At 41.7% G+C, this 21,263-nt stretch overlaps 2 protein-coding genes across 2 annotated transcripts; one reads left to right on the top strand and one right to left on the bottom strand.

The window, feature by feature from the left end:
• Nucleotides 1-561: 561 nt before the first annotated feature.
• Nucleotides 562-4,866, top strand: rcn1 (reticulocalbin 1, EF-hand calcium binding domain; the record flags this gene model as incomplete). Its single annotated transcript, XM_079217442.1, has 6 exons — nucleotides 562-791; nucleotides 1,633-1,826; nucleotides 1,932-2,110; nucleotides 3,034-3,094; nucleotides 3,433-3,632; nucleotides 3,786-4,866. 6 exons carry the CDS (start codon nucleotides 562-564, stop codon nucleotides 3,891-3,893), a joined length of 972 nt encoding a protein of 323 aa, XP_079073568.1. The 3' UTR covers nucleotides 3,894-4,866.
• An 8,068-nt stretch (nucleotides 4,867-12,934) lies between these two features.
• wt1b (WT1 transcription factor b) lies at nucleotides 12,935-19,712 on the bottom strand (the record flags this gene model as incomplete). Its single annotated transcript, XM_079217576.1, has 9 exons — nucleotides 12,935-13,056; nucleotides 13,226-13,318; nucleotides 13,836-13,925; nucleotides 14,155-14,305; nucleotides 14,390-14,495; nucleotides 14,922-15,002; nucleotides 16,275-16,371; nucleotides 17,143-17,265; nucleotides 19,295-19,712. The coding sequence occupies 9 exons, from the start codon at nucleotides 19,710-19,712 to the stop codon at nucleotides 12,935-12,937; spliced, it is 1,281 nt and encodes a 426-aa protein (XP_079073702.1).
• Between the last annotated feature and the right edge of the window lie 1,551 nt (nucleotides 19,713-21,263).

The following is a 21,263-nucleotide window of genomic DNA, read 5'->3' as shown; positions in this document are numbered from 1 at the left end:
TGGAAACACGACCATGCTAAAGAAAGAAGCAGCTATGCAACCAACAGAGCTGTAACAATTTCGTATTTTCCCTCCTAACTTGTTTCAAACTGAGCCGTACTGAATCCACCGTGAACTGAGTTTGCGCGTCAGCGTGCAACGTGGCGACTGAATCCCTCTCGTGCTACGGCATCCCGTGGACCAATGGCAGGGCTCCTGTCAGCGGCGAGGCTGGGTCTTGCTTGAAACGGACACGGTGATTGGCTGTACGTAAGGCGGCAGGAAATCCCGGTTTGGTTGCGTCCCTCCTTCGGAAAAAAGGGGGACAGGATTGCCTAAAATCGTTTGAGTGAGGTACGTAAGTGTTCTCAGTGGACTCGTGTGCAGGCTCAGGTGCACTCTGCAGGTTTGGTTATTGCGCAGCTGCAACATTGTTGCACACCGCTGCTGAAGAGAGGAAGAAAGGTTGGTCTGGGTCGGCACGAGCAGTGGAAGTGGCTACACAGCCGCTTGCTCATTGTGCATCGTAGTGTCACAGGCCTGTTTAGAGCAAGTGGGAACCTCCAGCCTCATCCCTGACTGATGGACGTCTCCAGCTTCATGTGTGCTGCGCTTCTGTGCACCGTTGTGGTGCACGGTAAGCCAACGTTGAGGAAAGACAGAGTTCTTTCCCAGAATACTGACCCAGAATTGGGCAGGCAAGCCCACGAAGACAAGAACAGCTTCCAATACGACCATGAGGCCTTTCTTGGCAAAGAGGAGGCCAGGACATTTGACCAGCTCAATCCCGAGGAGAGCAAGGACAGGCTTGGGTAAGGACATATCATTACTCTGACACATGGGCTGGTTTTGATATCAGTCTTGGTTTTACTGTCACGGGCTCCTTTGAGCCTTTGTGTTTGTAAATCACGCTCTCTTCTCCTGAAGGGGTCTGTTGCGTGTAACTGTTCAGGCTAAGGACATTAAAATTTAACATGAGCACAAGTGCCTGAGAAAGATGTGCATGCCAGCATATCTACAAGGCTATATAAAACGGTGCATTATTGCGCCACCAGCACTAGTCGCACACTCTCCTATAGAGATAATTGCTCAGCCGAAATCTTAATTATACATCGGCATTAAAGAACCATATGTAGGTGGTAAAGTTTGAGTACAGTTGTGTTGCAGTACACAGTGTTCATGTAGAGGTGCTGTCACTTACAGCAGTGTTTAGGCCTACACTTCATGTGCTACGTGGTTCTGGGTGTGTGCTTCATGTTTTTTTTTTCTTTTCTTCTTTTGCCACTGCCTGGTTGACAAGTTGGCACCATGTAACACACGTTTGCTAAATGGGCTTTCCCTCTAAAAAAAACTGTTTCCTGTTGTGTTGAGAGTGGGAGGATCACTGTAACATCACAACGTGGCAAACTAGGTCTAAGAATACCCCCAGCTACACCGCATTCTTCACTAAAAGGGCTTTGCCTGCTCCTCCCTATAGGGTAGTCTCAGTGAAGCCACGTCCCTTATAGTAAAAGTGGTGCAAAAAAATATTAAATTATTGTCTGAAATTAAGATAGTGTGCCTATTTTGGATCTTTACCATCATGTTTGAGCATTGAAAGTATATATGATAACTCTAACAAATGTTTATTGTCCTTATTCTCTTGCCTTACAGTAAAATAGTGGACAGAATAGACGGTGACGCGGATGGCTACATTTCCACAGCTGAACTCAAGGCTTGGATAAAACGTGTACAGAAGCGTTACGTCTATGAGAATGTGGCGAAGGTGTGGACCGACTATGATTTGAACAAAGACAACAAGATTTCGTGGGATGAGTACAAGCAAGCCACATACGGATACTACCTTTGTACGTGTGTTTTGTTCACGCTACGTCATTTAGTTTTTAACGTACAGTATTAAAGTAGCTATTTATATGCGTGACTTTAACCTGATTTTAATTCCCCGTTTTTAGCCAATCCGGAGGAGTTTGAGGAAGCAACCGACCAGTTTAGCTTCAGGAAGATGCTCCCTCGTGATGAGAGGAGGTTTAAAACAGCTGATCTCGATGGGGACTTGGCAGCAGACAGAGAAGAGTTCACATCCTTCCTCCACCCTGAGGAGTTTGAACGCATGAGGGATACTGTGGTTCTGGTAAGCTCTCTGTAACCACATGGTTGTTATACGTGTAATTAGAAAGGGGCATTAAGCACAGTGTTGGACATTCAGATTTGCATGGAGAAAAATATATAATTCTTTTTAATTTTGAGTTATGTGCTACATTTGGATAACACCTTAATGAAATTTTAATGGGCCAGAAAATGATGGACTTTCTGTATGTTTTTGGAACCGGTCCAGTGGTATGGACCGACTGTCCTATTTAAGACTCAAACTTTAAATATAAAATTGGCTTCATGGAACAGTTGCGCGGCAAATGTTAGCAGTGATGCACTATGCGGCTCTGTTCATAAAAGTTGTACTACCCATTTGACAGAGTTAATAATTAATCTCTCATTTTTGTGACATCATCGAATGTTACAAACTGTTCCGCCAGTATGTTCACTGATTGTGGTAAATCTGGCTGAAGCTCAGCCTGATTCTCACAATATTAAGAGGTCAAGCTCCTTTTATTTCTCCTAACACAGATCTTTCACACAACAATGAGTGATTGATGGTCTATGTCGTCATACGAGGAAAGGACAGAAGGAGACACTTTAGAAAGGACATGATTGTAGGATAGCAGGACCGGTCACTAACGGAGCTCGTAGTGCAGGTTACATTTAAACCAGTTCTTGTTAAATGTTTGGCTTCACTTCTACCTGCTGCTATCTGCTTTCAGAGGCCCCAGAACTTCACTGCGTTACATTGTAAACCGAACAAGCACTAATAGGTTTTCTTTTCTTGTATAGCCTCCCCAGTGTCCCAGAGGAACATCGCGCTAGTTTGGAATGGCATATTCCATAAATCTTTGTATTGTTGTTTTTACATTGTTTTTCTTTTATTACTCAGTGAGAGTTCCACTAATGTTGACCCTTGTGTTTCCCTTTTATGATATCATTAACTTATTCTGAATGCAGGAAACCTTGGAGGACATTGACAAGAACGGAGACGGACATGTGGATGAAGATGAGTATATTGGTGAGTTTAAGCAATCTAATGCAATAAGATTACACAGTAAATATATTTTAAAAGGGCCACAACAGGCCAGTTGTCAGGCACAGGACAATACAGGTCTGTATCATCAGCATAGCTGTTATTAGCATTGATGGCAAAATTCATTACTTTTTTTTCAGGATGTTGTGAGTTGACCTGAGGAAAGAATCTGAAATGTTTGTTGCATGTGAAATATGTCCGACCGCTGTTGTTGCCATTTAAGTAGGCATCACAACAGTATTTTAAAAATATATATTTTTTTTTATCTGCCAACATTACCTTGAAATAATGTTTTTTGTTTCCATTGTCCTTTGCTTTTTCAGCCGACATGTTTGCCCATGAGGACGGGGGTCCGGAGCCGGACTGGATCAAGACTGAGAGGGAACAGTTTTCTGACTTCCGAGACCTGAACAAAGATGGTAAAATGGACCTGGACGAAATCCGCCACTGGATTATGCCACAAGACTACGACCATGCCCAAGCTGAAGCCAGACATCTGGTGTATGAGTCTGACCAGGACAAGGTGCGTAGTTTCATCTGATTGTATTTTATCATCATTGCTGTGGCCTTCGATTGACACAAACAACATGTACTTGTTTTTTCATATACTTTGATACATCTATTGTTATAAAATAGGGGTTACTTATCTTGCAATTCCCTTGTCCTCCCTCCTCAGGACCAGATGCTGACCAAAGAGGAGATCCTTGAAAACTGGAACATGTTTGTGGGAAGCCAGGCCACAAACTACGGAGAGGACCTCACCAAGAACCACGATGAGCTGTGAGCTCTCTGTGCAGTTTCTGACTTGTGTGGGAGGAGGGTTGATGAACATCTTTTGTCTTCAAAGACCAAATCAGACTCTTGCACCTCCTCCCATCCCCGCAACTACCACTCCATCCTTTCCTCATAGTAGTGGGACAGATGTCAGAGTGTTGGATTGTAAGTCAACACTGTAGATGCTAAACAAGAGGAGGGATAAGAGTTGGTCGTACCACTAACACTAAAGGTCTGCCTTGGTTCGGTTTCTGACATTCAGGAGCAAAGCCAGACACGGTGGACTTACTCTTCATCTATGGTCCCTTCTAGCCGCATCGCCGGCTTCACTGCCTCAGAGATCTGTGTAGAGAGTCTTTATAAAAACCTGTCAAATCTGAATGTCGGGCTTTAGGTGAATTGTAATATGCAAGAACAGTTTTTGTTAGCACTGTTAATGTGAAACTACAGCGCAGAACAATTATTCAGATTTTATTTATTTATCAAATATCTTTTGTACTTTAAGTTTGAGAGGAATACAGTGATTGTTTTTATTCACAAATTATGTTTCTTTGTTTACAGTTTCCTGGCCACATGATTTTAAAGACTTGTTGTTTTTGTGCTTTAAGAAATGTTTATTAACTGACAATTAATGGCATGTTTTTTTTGCACATGTTTAGATTTAAGTGTAGCCTGTGAAAATGTTTTTCTTTAAACTTAGTTTGAAATGTATTTATTGCTATACTTAGGCCAACAGTATGCTCCATGTTACATTTAATTTACCTTTTGTCACATTTGAGCTTCTTCCTTTTACAACTGTCTATTTTAATTAAGGACTGTGTTGTTTTTGAGTACATAACTCCACATGACCCCTTGTTTCCTGTTACATCACTCAGAGGTCATCTTTTTGTCTTAGATGTACCAAATGTATTTATACTGCATTTGAAACCATTGTGTGTATACTGTATAAACCAGGTGTTTTGTAACAACAGAAAGTCATCTTTTTATTTCTGTATTTCCTAATGGTTGCTTTGTATTACAAGTCATGATGAAAATCCAATTATGACCAGCATTTGTAATTTTAATCAAGTGAATGTCACTTAAGTTTACTTCGCTTTTCTTTCTTTCTTTTTCTGTTGTGCTTTGTTGTCCCAAACCTCATTGCATTCATAGTTCACAACACACATGGGCACAAACACATCAATATGTCTCATTTTCAACACTGCACATGCTCATTATTTGGGTCAAGATAAATCAAAATAATTATTTATTTAGTGGCTGCAAAGCATAATTATTATATTTTTCAGTATTTATCTTTTATAGTATTGCTGTTCAGTTGCATGGTGGTGTAGTGATGTCACCTCACAGCAAGGGGCCTGGGTTCAGATCCCCGGTCTGTGCAGTCCTTCTTGACCCGCGTCAGTGTGGGTTCCCTCCGGGTTCTCTGGCTTCCTCCCACAGTCCAAAGACATGCAGGTTGATTTTAAATTGCCCAAAGGTGTGAATGTGAAAGTTTGTCTGTCAGTCTATATGGGTGTGTGCCAGACGATAGATTAGCGACCTGTCCAGGGTGTACCGCCCAATGTCGGGCATTCAATTCCATTATCCAATAGCCATATGTTTATCCTATTAGGGTCGCGGGGAGGCTGGAGCCAATCCCAGCTGACAATGGGGCGAAGGCAGGGTCCTCCCTGTTTATCGCAGGGCACATATAGAGAGTCCAGTCACGCATTCATATTCACACCTACGGGCAATTTAGAGTCTCCAATTTACCTAAACTGCATGTTTTTGGGCTGTGCGAGGAACCCAGAGGGAACCCACACTACCACGGGGAGAACGTGCAAACTCCACACAGAAGGACCACCCAGACCGGAGATCGAACCCAGGCTCCTCTTAATGCGAGGCTACAGTGCTAGCCACTACACCACCATGCAGCCTGTATATCAGTGTCATTTTATATTGTAATTTCTTAGTCTTAACAGCTATGGCTTACAAATACCATAGTCTCTCCATTAAGAACAATTGGAATTTGAATAATTAGATAACAGTTAAAATACAGGTTAAGCAGTGTCCAACTGTCCTTGTCTCCCTTCTATTAAAGAATGTGTGCTGGTGAACACTTGTCTGTTCCCTTGTAGTCTGCAGCAGTCAGATGCCGGACTACAGCACATAATACTTTCGAACCCTTTCCTCCAGTACACTGTGCTATGTTCTCACAATTTCATTATTATGCTCCTGCTGTTATTACTCCCACTCATTCTGCCTCTGCTCACTTGCAACGGACAGTTTTGAAAGACACCAGGCTCTCATTGTGTTGTTTATTTGAGTCTATAGAACCTATAGAGTATTTCTCTTTTATGGTTCTCCTCACACTTTATCTGCGTGTGATGAGTAGCTCAAGGAACTATATCGGGAGTAGGCCATTCAAATGTTCACGCCTGCATTGGACTATTGACTTATTGAATACTAAGAACAAGTAGTTGCTGTTAACACTTCTCATGATTAATTGCAGTCTGCACACTCATAGCAGAGATGGAGTTAAGCTGACTTGCCGTTGCTGCTGGCTGTTGCAGTAAAACTCTCAGATGTAACTAAGAAAGCAGCTCTGCCACCCAGCCTGTCCCCTCTGCTTGCTCATGTGGAACATATGGATATATGTGTGCCAGTTAGCAAGACAAGTCAAGCGGGACCAATGCGATAAAGCTCATTAGGAACAAGGGACAGGGCGATGTATGTGTGGGATGTGTTATTCTGTCGTGAAGTAGAACCTTCCTCAAACACTCAGACCATGACTGCAAGAAGACAAAAATGTCTGGAAAGCTATTCAGCTCTGAGTTTAATATAAATGTATTTGACATTTTCCAGGTTTAGATAACTTTGTAAGAGGACGGCATGACAATAAAAATGTTTATTTCATACACATTTGCAGAAATAGGTTACCATATTCTGGCGTGGCTCCACTTGTGCAGCTTCATCCAAGAATACAGATTTGTTTTCAGATTAATTCCTTCTTTGTTCATCTGACAAAAGCTCTAGGTCTGAAGAACATTCAAAGTGGAGGTGTTGCCTGTGGTGTTGAAGTTTTTTGTTATTTTTGGTCTCTATAATGTCTACTGGATAATCAAATGTTTGCTCTGTTGCCTTTCTAAAGAGTGTGGGGTCAGTCTTGCATCATGCATTTGAATAATTGGGAGGCCTAAAACACTAAGTAGCTCAATATACTTCCTCCAAATAGCATATGAGGTTTGTCATGTGTCAGGGTGCATCTGTGAGTCTGTGCCAGTGTGTGAGTGAAGGTGGATGAGTATTAGTGGTGCACGCAGATGTAAAAGAACCAAATGTGTGTTTGACTGAGCAAGATGGGGGCACATGGGCTATCTGTGCAGCCTGCCTCGCGGTCATGTTTAACAGCCTGCCCCTCCTGTTTATGATAGGTTCCTAATCATTCACACTGGGGGAGTGTGTGTACAGTAATGCCTTCAGACAGCTCTCATATGAGTGTCTGCGTAGATCAACCCCTCTCCACTGATAATAATGAGCCCTCTGGGTGAGAACAGGATGGAAACAGTGGGAGAGGACAGTTATAAAGTGTAGAATATTAATGTCTAAGAAGCCCCCTAGTATAATCTTCAGTTAGACTTGCATCTCCTTTGAAAGAGCTTTTTTTCATAGTACACTGCCATTTCCATAACAGTAATTAACAGCAGCAAACCCAAAATGACTACTACAGTTAAACTGCCTGCATAATAAACTATACAGTGCATCGCCCTTCAACTCCCCTCCTGACTCTTATCATCATGATGCCCTATTTTTAAGCTGCATAAATCTGAGTTCCCTCATTTTTGTCTTTTATCTCTTGTGTTAGTTCCTTGTGCCCTGAGGATTTGTAGCCCACTGTGTGGTTTGTAATGATCTTTGGGACATCTAAACCATCCCGTGCTGAGACTTTCATAACAGGCGTTCCACCCATTATATAATAACATGCATAATGGTAAAACAACGGTGCAATCTCAGTTCATTATTGAGCTGTTTAGACAAAACATTTAATATTTACTAATCTGAATGGATGAACTTTATATGTTTCTTGGCCTTACATGACAGCTTGAGGGACAGGCTTTCCCTTTTGTCTTCTCAATGGAGGTCTGATCATAGTTTGTATTACTGAAAATGCATGATGTGACCGCACACAGAAGAACTTATATATGATATATAACATTTAGAATAATATCATTTGTATTGCTATTACTGTCATAATTAGTTACTACTTGCTAATATGTATATTTATATATATATATATATATATATATATATATATATATATATATATATATATATATATATATATATATAGTTTAATGAGGTCCTCTGTATTTTCTCTGTGAATTAGGCAGCTTTAGCAATCTAAAGGGAGGACTTTTCTTTCTACAGCCATCAAACGTATACATGGATGGGATCGTAAAGGCCGACGGCAGTTCCTCATGTTCCTCATGTTCCTCATGTTCCTCAAAGACACAAAAAAAAATAACAAGGTTAGGCCGACGGCAGTTCCTCATGTTCCTCATGTTCCTCATGTTCCTCAAAGACACAAAAAAAAATAACAAGCATAACATTGCAATCAATTAACTTTGTCTCTTATCTGCAACAATGTAGGTTCCCCTCCTAAAACACACCCCAATGAACGATGAACAAGTAAACATTACATGGAATCAATCTAACTTAGATCACAGAACAAGGTTGTTTGATAAGATTACATGTGAATACTTAAGGGCAATACATATTCTGGATTTTGTGCATATGTGGAATAGGCCATTTTGTGGAATAGGCATTTAGACCATCATGTAGGAAATTCCAATATCCTCTTGTCTGGTGTGTGGTGGAGGGGCTACATTTTGTCTTGGACCTTTGACCTCAGCCTTTCTATCAAGCCTTCTATCAAGCTGGCGATGCTACGCAGACCATTCCTTCTGTATTTGTGCAAGTTGTGTGATTGTATGTGCGTGTCATGTGAATATAGGCTGATTCGGCGCCTCACATGTTTCTACTTCTGGACAATGAAGCTTGAAGGAATCCATCAATCTTTAATGACATCTTGGAGAAAGTGGTTATCCCTCCTCTCGCCCATCACAGGACTCTACTCCTCCTAGTGGTGATGAGGCAGAACAAGAGGCGACTTCCTCTTGTTTTAACAATTGCACTTGTGCTCGTCTATCATCATGAGTTTTTATGTGCCCATCAACGTAGAGTAGATATGGAATCGGCCATTAATGACTACACAATTAGAGAGAAGGTTTTAAAGAGCGATACATTTCAATTTAGGAACCATAAACCTAGTGAGTTGGTAACTAATTGTAACTGCTTTCGGAGTAATGGGAGCCCTTTGGACTGAGGTCAGGATGACTCAAAATCAGTTTCAAACAGCTTTTATGCCGCTGCTTTGCTGCTTTAGTTGCCCACTCATTCTGACAGGCCACTGCATATCTTATAATGATACAGTATGCAGAGAGAAACTTTTCGAGTTTTAATTAAAAGACCAAAGTGGTCCACAATGTAGTAGTTTTGGAGTTCACGACAGTGAGGGTGGAGACAATGTTATCCAAGTGAGACTGATATCTTTGGACAAAACGCCTCTCTCGCTTCATTTGTCAACATTTTCCTCTTTCATTACTCTAGTCGTGTCTCCCCATGTCCCAGCATCTGGATACCTTTGGGATGGAGGGGAGGAGAGGGGAGACGTGGCCTTGTTTCATCCCTCCTGTCCCGCTGTTCCCCAGGGGGCTTGGGTTGGTTTGTGATCTTGTGTCTCACATGATAGAGACACATCTAATCCTGTTAGGCGTTAATATCTTCCAGTGGAATAGAGGAGACAGCAGGAGGTAGAAAAGAGGAGAAGATGAAAGACGGGATGGTTGAGGAGAGAGGGGAATATTTAAAAACACTCTATTTGCTGGCCCACATATTGGTTTTGAGTATAGTACATACATGTGTGTGTTTGTGTTTCTGTGCCTGTATACTCTCATGGGATCTTCCCGGCTGTTGCCTGCATATCTGACAGACTCTTCTCAAGGTGTTTTCCCCTCGCTGTCTTTATGTATCTGCTCCATCTCTGCTCCCTGTGTGAGAAAGTTTACCCTCTAGGCCCCATCTGAGCTCCAGGCCCCCAAGGCTTCTGCATTCCCAAAGCTCCTACACACCGGAGCCCCTCAGGCTCCCTGCTTTACCACAGGGAATACCCCCAAGAACCCCTAGGCCCCTCAGACTGTGTGGAGCAGCAGCTCTGCACAAGAGAGCTAGCCCGAGGGGAGGGGGTATGCTGTCTGGGAATACAACTAAGAACATGCTTCACTAAACATTTGAACTGTTCTTGACAGCGCCTCCTGTTGGTGTAGCACTGTTTTTGCATGCAGGCCTTCTTGTAGCCCCGTTTAGTTTCCTCTCTGGGGCCTTGACCTTGTTAACAATCCCTTGGGCCTTATAGAGGTCTCTGTGTGCTACATGTGCATTGACCTTTCCTGCTCCCGGAGGTTAAGTAATGTCTTTTTGGCCCAAATAAATGCAGTCGGCGCTTTATAATAATGTTGGATGCACCTGGGACTTCACTGAATGACTCATTGACAAATAATATCCCCTCATCAGACCAAGTAAATGAAAAGACTCAATAGTATGGAGAAAGTTAATGTTTCATTTTGCATATATGGAATGAACTGTGCCTGTTTCTTGGCTTCCATTGTGACAGTGAGGTTAAATCACACTTGCATTCAAAAAGAAGGCTTTTTGGGGGGGTTGCACATGGATATGGAGGCTGTGAAGCTGGCAGGCCTGCTGTCCTACAGATGTCTTGGGCTGTGCGTTACCAGGTGTACGTCACCTGAGATTACCCACGCTGACACCCCTTAAAGGCAAACAGCCAGCAGTACAGCTGAGGGGGCATCTGGTGGCGTGTGCATGCGAGTGTGTATGCGTGTATATGTATGTGTTCATGCAGGCAGAAAGGGACTGAGTGCAGACATTTGTAGTGTTATGAGATACTTTCTCCCACTGTCTATGATCAGAAACAATCTATTGAAGGACTGTAGATCAGGGAGATCCATGTAGGGTTTTTTGAATGTGTGCAATAATGATGGCAGTAATGTTTGAGGATGTTTAAAGCATGGGTTCCTCATGCACCACACAGCCTTGGCAGTCTCCAGTTAAGAGTGAACTGGAGTGAGTAAAATGTTCAACTCCGCTGTCCCTCTGATCTCTCTCTTCCTCCTGGGGCCCCCGCAGAGAGAGAACAAAGAGAAACAGCTCTTAATCAAAGTGCATTGGATTAAGAAGCTGAAAAAAAAAACAGATCACAGAGATAGTACTTCGTAGCCATTTAGTGGATCGGAAAACAACCCGAATCACCACTTCATATGAGTCTGTGACCCTGAAATAGCCGAATGGCATTTTAATCTTTCTGTTAGTTTGGAAAGTGTCAGGATCTGTTATGGAATAAAAGCAGCAATGCAGAAGCAGATGTGTGTCTGTACTGTATGTGTTTAGGGTGAGAGAATGCCTTCAGTGAATGTGCACTGTGGTTTCTGTGTGAACATGTAGCCAACAGCTAAATATACCATGTGCGTGTTTACATTGCTTTTCCAGGTATGTGACATCATTAGCCCACAGAGCCATGCAGCTGCGCTATTCTTCCCACATTGAGTCATATTTTATTAACCTACCTGCTGTAGCTGAATCATCTCATCTCTTATGGACTTGACACACAACTCCATCCACATCATGTATATTTGATGGGGGAGGGCATGCGCTGACGTTGCCTTCCTGTTTCTCACTTTCATTGATTTTAACATATTTATTGTGGCCTCTCAGGGCAAGACTGCAGTTGACATGTATGATATGAAGAATGAAGTGTAAAAGTGAAAGCACTATTATGGGGTCAGCCACACTCCAGCACTCACAGTGCATCAGCTGGACTGAAAAGGCTGATACTGCCATCATGTGGCTCCGTGATGTAAGGTCCCATTCCAAACTGGAGGATAGTATTTACAATTGGGACTTTAATATGTATGTTTGTGTGTGTGTGTGTGTGTGTGTGTGTGTGTGTGTGTGTGTGTGTGTGTGTGTGTGTGTGTAGGGGCCCAGCTTATGCAGAAGTCAGTGAAGTACAGCAGCTGACACTGAGGTATGTGTATTTTCTAATGAGATTTACTGGGCTCCAGATGTTCCTAGTTATGAAGATGTGTGTCAGAGATTTAGGGTGAGACCTGCATCCTGTCAGAGTCGCAGCTGGGTGCTGTTTTACTGTCTGTCATCCCCCCACCACTACCACTCATAGGTGGCCTCTTAATCTGACAACACCAACACCTCTTCTCTTTCTAACTCACTCACACACACACACACACACACACACACACACACACACACACACACACACACACACACACACACACACACACACACACACACACACACACACACTTAAAAGACAACAACGTGAATCAACATTTTATAAACTTAGAAAAAACATAGAAAATACAAAAGGGACATCTATAAAGGTAAGCAAATACATCACATATATACAAAGCAATTTAGAGTGTATACTGTAAGAATATAAGGATGTTCACATTCCCCAAAGCAAAACATCTCAACTTAAAAGACAAAGAAATACACATTGTCCATTTACTAAATCCAGTTTAAATTGTCCAGCACATTTTCAAGGTGACACATTTTTTAACAATAAAAAAAGAAGCCAGTGCAAGTGTACTAAAATATCCAAAAGAGTGTATCAACATTTTCTTCATCTCACATAAAAACAATTTTCTTCTTGGCTCAGGATCACTGTGGTATTATACCCTCTCAGTCTGAGTTTTAAAGTCAAATAACCAGAACTAGTTCTAGTTGAGGTGCGTCAAGAAGATCGGGGTTCATCAGAGTCTCTTGACGTCGGCTGGCAGAGGGAGGCATCAGCTGGGCTCCCCACTTCAGCGAGTCTGGCAAGGCACCATAAGCGCTGACCAGGCTCCAGCGTCCTCCTCTACGCGCTGGCACGACATAATGTCACCTTCCTCTTTCTCCTCCTCCTCTCGCTGCTCAGATGGCAGGCTGCAGCTTGGTCAGGTTCCTCTGGTGCATGCTGTGGTGGCGCACCAGCTCGTCAGAGCGGGCAAACTTCTTCTGACAGTTGGACCAGCGGCAGGTAAAGGGCTTCTCACCTGACAAGGAGGGGACAAACAAGGAAAAACAAGATAAATCATTGCTTTAGAGTGAATTCAACTCATGGAATGCAAACTTGCGTTTCGTTGTACATGAATTAAAGTCAGGTGAGCCAAAAAAATCTCATTTGGAAAAGAATGGAAAGGTAGAAAATAAAGGTATACGCACTTGTTTTACCTGTATGAGTCCGAGTGTGCGTCTTAAGATGATCTGACCGTGAAAACTTTCTCTGACAGGTCTCACACTGAAAGGGCTTCACTCCTACACAGAGGTGCAAACGGTCGTTTGTTTGTTGAGACAGACATGAGAAGAGGGTGAGGTGAGGGTCAAAAGTTTAAATACACAATGAGATGAGCGATCACTGTGGAGGTTGGAATCATTACAAATAAAAATTCATCAGGTCTAAACTATTTTTTGGGGTCATTTAGAATTCACACATAATATATATTTAACTTGTAGTGCACATGTAGTGTCATATTGTATTATTTTAGTTACATTTTCTGGTAGACCTAGTTGTATTTCACATGGCCTTCTCTAAACTGTCAGGAATACAACCCTGATGAGGAATATAATGAATCCTAGAAATATTTATTTATTTATTGGCCTAAAAGTAGTCAAAGTAAATATACTGAAAACACTTGAATCTGCCTAAAACGACCCACCTGGTGTTTTACATTTTTTATAATGTGAAATGTTAATCCCCCCCCAAAAAAAAATTCCAAGGAAAAAGAGGTCATGACCTCAGTGGTAGCTACATCCCTGGAGGAAAATCATGTACCTGTGTGTCTGCGCTGGTGCCTCTTTAACTGGTCTGAACGAGAGAATCTGCGGCCGCAGTCTGTGAAATCACACTGGTAAGGCTTCTCTCCTGCAAAATAAACCACCCAGATCAACAGCGTTATCAATCTACCTGTAACACAGCTACACACATTCAAACATGAGCATAAACACTTGTTTCACCAACAGAATACGGCATCCATATTTAATCTTTAATTTCATTTGTAAACTCAACTTCAACAGCCTGTATGTATTTCTCATTGTAATCTATAAAAAGGAGCAGCTTGAGGTCTGAGCAGGAAAAAGTCAAATCCTCTCACCTGTATGTTTGCGGCCGTGCATCTGCAGATGTGACAGTTTGAAGTATCTCTTGCTGCAACCAGGATAAGCACATACAAATGGACGCTTTTCGTTGGCCTCTGATGATGACCTCACAACTGGTGGACCAATACCAGCTACGCGTCGAACATCCTTTTGGAAAGAGAAGGAGTTTGTAGAGAAGTTCACTTGTAATTACTTGCTGTATGTATTGCATGTGTGTTAGTTTTGGCTTACCTGAAGTCCTCTGAAGACACCGTGTGTGTGTATGTGGTACTGGGCACTGACGAGCATGGGTGGAGGAGGGGCTGTGGGATCACTGTCATAGCTCGGTGGATGGCCACTACCGGGCAGGAGCAAAATTAGATTGAGTAATTAAAACACTGAAAAGTTTGAGTGCACAGTTTTAGAAAAAAAAAAAATTGTATAGATTTGTCAGATACGGTTGATAAACAGATACATACTAAATCGTGTTCATCAGTCTAAATTAATATAGTCACGGGTAAAACCACAAAGAGTTTAATCTACATGAGAAAGGTCTTTCCCTCCTACATGGCACAAACACGTTATAATCCTAACTACAGCACAAGACTGTAAAACTACATATACGCAAACATGAATACGGTCTTCTCCACTCTACTGATTTCCCTTGGCAGTAGGCCAACAGCCATCTGGTCAAATCCTCCTCTTCCTCCTCCTCTGCACCACCACAAACATTGGTCAACACTGAGGAATACAGCATGTCTTTAAAATAAAAAATAATGCTCACCTTTTCATGGAAGATGCCAGGTTGTTCATTTGGTTCCATGTTACACAATCCAGCTGAGATGCCATTTGGTACAGGTTATCACTGAGTGAAACATACAGCAGTCATTAGCATTTTAGATTATTGATTACTAGATTTGCACTCTTTATTTGGTTTGTGAGATTTCAAGGTAAGAAAAAACATACAATATTTATGAGCCTGTCATTATTTTTTCCCTTGTAAGGATAATGAAGGCATTTCATTCAGGGGAAACTCAAAATTGCTCGCTTATTAACACATCCTGTCCACCCACCACACTCCTCACTGGCTTCATTAAAAAACATGGGCTCAGAGCCATTCTTTACCTTGGCAGATCACACTATTGCACACACACACACACACACACACACACACACACACACACACACACACACACACACACTTGACAGAAATACACACACTTGGAGATGCAGTTGTGCACTCTGCGGGGGTGAGTGCCTCCGTGCCTAGTACACCATGGACCAGTGCATGACATCACTCTGTCCTCAGTATCATTAAAGGCGGGAACCAGTTTCGGGGGAATTCTGGACGGCATTCCTTGAGAAGTCCTTGAAGGAAGGATCGCGATGGCTCGCTAATCAGCTCTCAGCTATGTTAAACTGTGGAAAGACTCACTGATATCTGACATATATTCACGCTGTGTACGGGAGAGCGTGTGCGTGTGCATGTGCATGTCTCTGTGTTTGTTTGAGGGTTTCCAGTTCATGCCATAACGCTCTAACAACCGCAAAGTCTTCCTTCTTCTTATCAACTTCTGTTCCAGTATTTGGGTTGCACATGTTCCTTTTCTCCAACAACATCGCAGGGCGGCATTCAAAGAATTTTGAACCCTTTAAGATGTTTTGCATCAAAATGAGAACAAGTTGGAAGCACATTCAGAGGTTACAGTGAGCAGATTCCCAGCCTTTAACTACCCCACATCCCCCACTTAACTTTCACTTTCACTGAACTTGTCTCTTTTACTTTTCCCCTCATTTTTCTTCAGGGTAGACTAAGACACATCAGCAGTAGATCGCTCAGTGTTTGTTTTGGCCTGCTGAGCACCAGTGGGCAGCACTTAACCTCAGAACAAATTATAATTCAGGATCCAGACAGTGCAGTGGCAGACGCAGGGCTTAGCATAGGATCAGAGAGAGTTCACACTTCTAAAAATTACCAGCAAGTGAGGGAGCTGCATGTGGTGTCGGTGGAAAGAATTTTACATTAATTGATGAATGAGGAGTCTGAAAACGTTTGGGAAGAGTGGAATTGTAACAAGAGCGGATTCAAAGGTAGCAGGAGTCAAATATAGCAGCATGCAGAATCAAATCAGTCTACCTGTTGTAGTTTCTCAGCAGCAGAGCTTGGCTGCTTGGACAGGATTCAGATGGATTGTGGCAACCAAACATGGGAGGAGCAGGGTACTGCTGGTCAACTAAAAATACAAACACAAAAGTTGCTTATTTTCTCGATATTAGATACAAAATGCTGGTCTATAAAATGTATTTTCCCAGGAGCTGACATATTTAAGTGGCTTGTTTTGTCCAACCAAAAATATGTATTTATTCATCAAAGAAGAAAAAGAAAACGGCCAAATATAAACACTTTTAGTTTAAAAAAAATATTTCAATGATTAATCATTGAAGTAATTTCAGGTTGCCATTGCCCTTTACCATCTTACTATCCAGTATTAAGCTGAAAACTCACCCCAAAACATTCCTGGGGAAACATGTTTGTATTTGATGGATATTTCAAGTTCCCTTCATCAGAGCAGACACAAAACACACACAAATATATTTTTTTAAATGACTATTAAGATATGCATGCACACACGCACAGCTCTTCCATTCAAAGAGAGAGAGAGAGAGGTCAATGAGAAACAGTGGTCCCTATCAGGTTCATTTAGTATATTGTTCCCCAGACAGTTTTTGACATTCCAGCGAAGTCACATAAAGCTGTTTCCTCAAGTTATCATTTCCAGAGACATTAACCATACGTATGCTTCGTAAGCGAGAGGCAGGCTGTGTTTATGTATGCCTGCGTTTATGAATGCGTGTGCAGACAGAGAGATGAAGGAAAAATGGAGAGCAGTGATTCTGTTGTGATATGAAAAATGATGGGTTACTTATATAACCTTGCTGTGACATGACAGTCTTCCAGTCTGCGAGTCAATTTAGTGAAAAGATGTCAGGATCTAGACAGTTACCTATGTTGTGTGGAGGTGACAGCGTGTCCTCGTGTTTGAAGGACAGGCTGGAGAGCTGAGGGGTGTGGTGAGACGGAGTGTGACCATAACTGGGGTTGCTGTCTAAACCCACTGCTCCGTAGCCTAAAAAGAGAAAACAAAAAGGGAAGCAATGGTAAATCGAAATGATCTCATTTGCCTGGTTGAGTCATTGGATTGCCATCTTGCAAACAAAGCTTGCAGTATCTGGTCAGTTATCCGAATCCCCCTGGTAATAGCTCTTAGACCCTGGCAGGGTCACCACAGAGAGACATTCATCAAACTAGTAAATCCTATTTCCTTGTAACATAGCCCCGCCATCTATCTTTGGCCTTGTGGTTTCAAAATTTATGGCAGGTGGAAAAATAAATTTGGCAAAAACACCACAGAAAGACTGGGATGAGTGCGGGCGAATATGCTCAGTAGAAAAATAAGGTTGAGAAGTAATGAATTTAATGTATGCTTAATTCATTCATTCATTTCTTCATTCATTAACATTTACAAGTCAGCAATAAATAGTTTCGTCTCTCTTTGGGGGAGATGAATAGTTAAAGAACAATGTTGCATTTCAGAAAGCTATGTGAAATGTGTGGGCATGTTTATTTTACATACACAGCCTAGACAGGTTGCTATATCCTGAGTCAGACCTGTTGAAATATTTCTGAGAAAAATGACTCACAAATTCTTACTTAAATCCCTTCAGCCTGCAGAGCACTACGCTAAGTATTCTATCACTTCATCAAAAATGACTTTCCAGTGAGCAAACAACAAAAGACTCATTGCATACTGACTATGACATTCACATCAGCAGACACTTGGCCTTAAACCTGCCCTCTGAGTAGTGAGCCCCAATAGACAACAATCATGCGTTGTTTACAGTAAAGGCAGATAAATCATATCCTGGAAACAGATATACGGTTTGATTCCAAATTCCAAGATTCCAGATATATAACAGTTTAACTCCGTTTTATCTTTTTTTGTGCAGATCTATTGGGATTAAACGATCCCAGAAGTATTGTTTGGAGAAGAAAAAAATCAAGCTTAAGCTTCACAATTCATTAGTTAAAAATGTTCCACTTAATTTTAGTTTTTGTTTTGGGAATTGAGTAATACTTCTGAATAAAGATGTTAACCGTAATCTTTTTTTTTCTTTCTTTTTCATTTCTTTTATAGCAGAGGAAGTTGTTTTGCTCAACACAGCACTTGTGGTGAAATGTTTTAAAAACAATTATTTGAAGAAAAAAAAGGAAAGCACACAGTCGTACGGGTTACGTTGTCCATGCAAATAAAATCTAAACTTTGAAATGCAAAATGTTGTCATTTATTTACAATCAGCTGATGAGCTCATTAAGCATCTTTGTCTCCTGTCTTTGGCTAATTTCAATTCACTGGATGAATTAAGTATCTATGAATTAAGACGACTGCAACATTCACTGTGGCAGCTCAACAGGTATTATTTATATATGTATATTTCCTATTAAGTTGGTTGGTATGTGCAAAATACTGGATTACCACTACCAAGGTAATGAACCAGTGCGAGTAATATTTGCATGTCACTGCTGCTGTTAGACACGCTCATGTATTTTAAAACAGTGAGTCGTAGAAAGCAATGTGCATGACATTTAAAACTGCAAAGGAGAGTGTGAGCATTCAGCATAAAACAATACTTTTAACTACAATACACTGTAACTTCATATGGATGCATAAGAGACACCATTCAAAAATTGTATTTAAATACTGGCATCGCATTTGACAAATGGACAAAGAAGTAATGCAGGAATAAGACCTGGTGAAGGAGGAGATCTACCTGCATATATTTATACAGATGCCTTAAAGGTGGTTGTGACTCTGCTAGTGATTAAAGTGCAAAGGATGTCTGCCAGAGCATCACCAGAAAGCTGTCAAGCTTGTTCCTGACATGGGACAGAATGACCCAGGACAGCACATAACATCCTGCTGAGACACAACACTGTTGACAACCCCTAAACATGAAGTTACATCAGGATCACACGCAGTAGGAAAAACACAATACATCTGGATTTTATTGATTAGTGTGTGAAAACATGTGCTCGTCATGTTTTAGTATCTTGACATAACATTAAGCTGATGAGAGAAGACAGATGAGCATTCTTACCCTGGTTCCTGGGTGCAGGAGGACTGTCCATACAGCCAGGCAGGTAGGTTCCATTGGGAAACATCAGTGGTTGACTGGCAGTTGGCTCTCCGAAGGCCCCAACTCGACAGGGGCCCGAGCCTGTAAACTGGCCCGAGAAGTGCACTGTGAAGGCCCCGAGTCCACAGTGAGGGTCCTCTATTGGATCAGTGGTCCCCCAACCGGGTTCCTGCTTGATGAGGGAGTGGTGGGAGGGCAGGGAGCTGTAGGGAGTGCCAGGGTGGAGGTCCAGCAGCTGGGTCCACTGGCCACCACCAACGGACATCCCACAGCCACCCCCAGCGCCTGATAAGGACGACACAGGAGGCACTGGAGGTAAGAGGGTCAGATCTCGAACATCTGACCCCATCGACATGGCTCCACACGGTTCGGTCAGCATTGTTGAAGGCAGATCGAGACAGTCCAGAGACGGAGCGATTTTAGTCCGATGGAAGACACGGCTTAACAAGTCACTCAGTAATTAACTGTAAAAACTCCTGAAAGTTTAACAAAAACACCTAAAAACTATTAACTGAAAATGCAATAAGCAAACTCTTCACCAATAACAAGAGCCATCTTTTCCGCCACAAGTCATGAACTGAAGATGACCAAAATGTGCACGCCAAATCTCAAGCTCCCTGGGTATCGGTAGTGTGTTTGGAGTGGGAGTCTGTTAGGGTAACAGTGCCTTGTCCCTCTGTCTCTATAATGTCTGACTTTCCTTACTCTCCTGAAGGCTCAAATACTACATAACTCATTGGACTGGGGGAGGAGCGAGGGAGGCTGAGAAGAAGATGACTCCCTTGCCTTGCCCCGGTCAGCACAGACTGCACTTCTGAGTAGATTCGGACTAATGTCACATTTGCATGAGCGGGTAATGCTCTTCATTCTTTGTTCAAGTTAAAGCGTTGCTTACATTGAATGTTTGTGTTAGTATGAATAAGTGTGTGCAAGACAGAGAGACGTGTTTTTATTTCATTTCTCTGAAGGACTGCTGACGGACTAGAAGCATTAAACAGCCACATGAGTATTCGCAAAAGAGTAGTTCCCATCATGTAGATGTCCATGCAAGTGCACATTCTAATGGTAATTCATTGTTTTTTATGGCTCAGAGATTTGTAAAAATGTATTATTTAATTTTGAATTTGTGAGTCAACACATTCTGCACATCTGTAAAAAATAACAGATATTTAGAGCTAAATAAAATATTTAAACAATTGTAATTTAAAAACTGTAAACAAAAACTGCAAAACTGAAATGTTTTTTTTTATCTGTACACTATTTACGTGAGCCGTCAACATGTATCATCATTTCTGACTCTCCTGACTCATCTGTTTTTATGAAATATACCCCACTTTCAAAATATCCAAATGGATGAGGCAACGTCTGAGAGGTATGGTGAGATCTTTTTTTACTGATGTGTTGATTCTGATGTATTTTTAAAACCCAAAGTTTTTTATTTAATATATTGAATGCAATGACATATTTAAAAAAACTGGATTGAATCACAATTAATTTATATACAGATTCATTCATTATTACTCTACTCAAAATGTAAAAATGGTAAAACATGCAGAAGATGTGCTCTGAATTTTCCCATTTCGGGAATAGTACTGTTTTTCTAAAAGCAACAGGCATAAACTGCATGGCCTTGGAGCAAAGCCACATCACACAAAAGAATAATTATTTATTAGTCGAGGAGAGGGGGAGTGTCTGTGAGAGAGAGAGAGAGAGAGAGAGAGAGAGAGAGAGAGAGAGAGAGAGAGAGAGAGTGTGTGAGTGAGTGCATAAAAGATAGAGGTTTTGACCTTAACTCAAGCTTAACTCGATGTGGAACTACACAGGAATGCAGTAAGTTAGAATATGCCTATAAATTCAAGACAGCTGCTGTGGATCTTTTAACATTATAATATTTGCCAGATCAGCAGTTCCTGAAAAAAGTTCCTTTAAA

The sequence above is a fragment of the Taurulus bubalis genome (genome assembly GCF_910589615.1).
Source record: "Taurulus bubalis genome assembly, chromosome: 4".
Classification (NCBI taxonomy): Eukaryota; Metazoa; Chordata; class Actinopteri; order Perciformes; family Cottidae; genus Taurulus; species Taurulus bubalis.
This window is presented reverse-complemented; position numbering and strand designations above follow the sequence as displayed.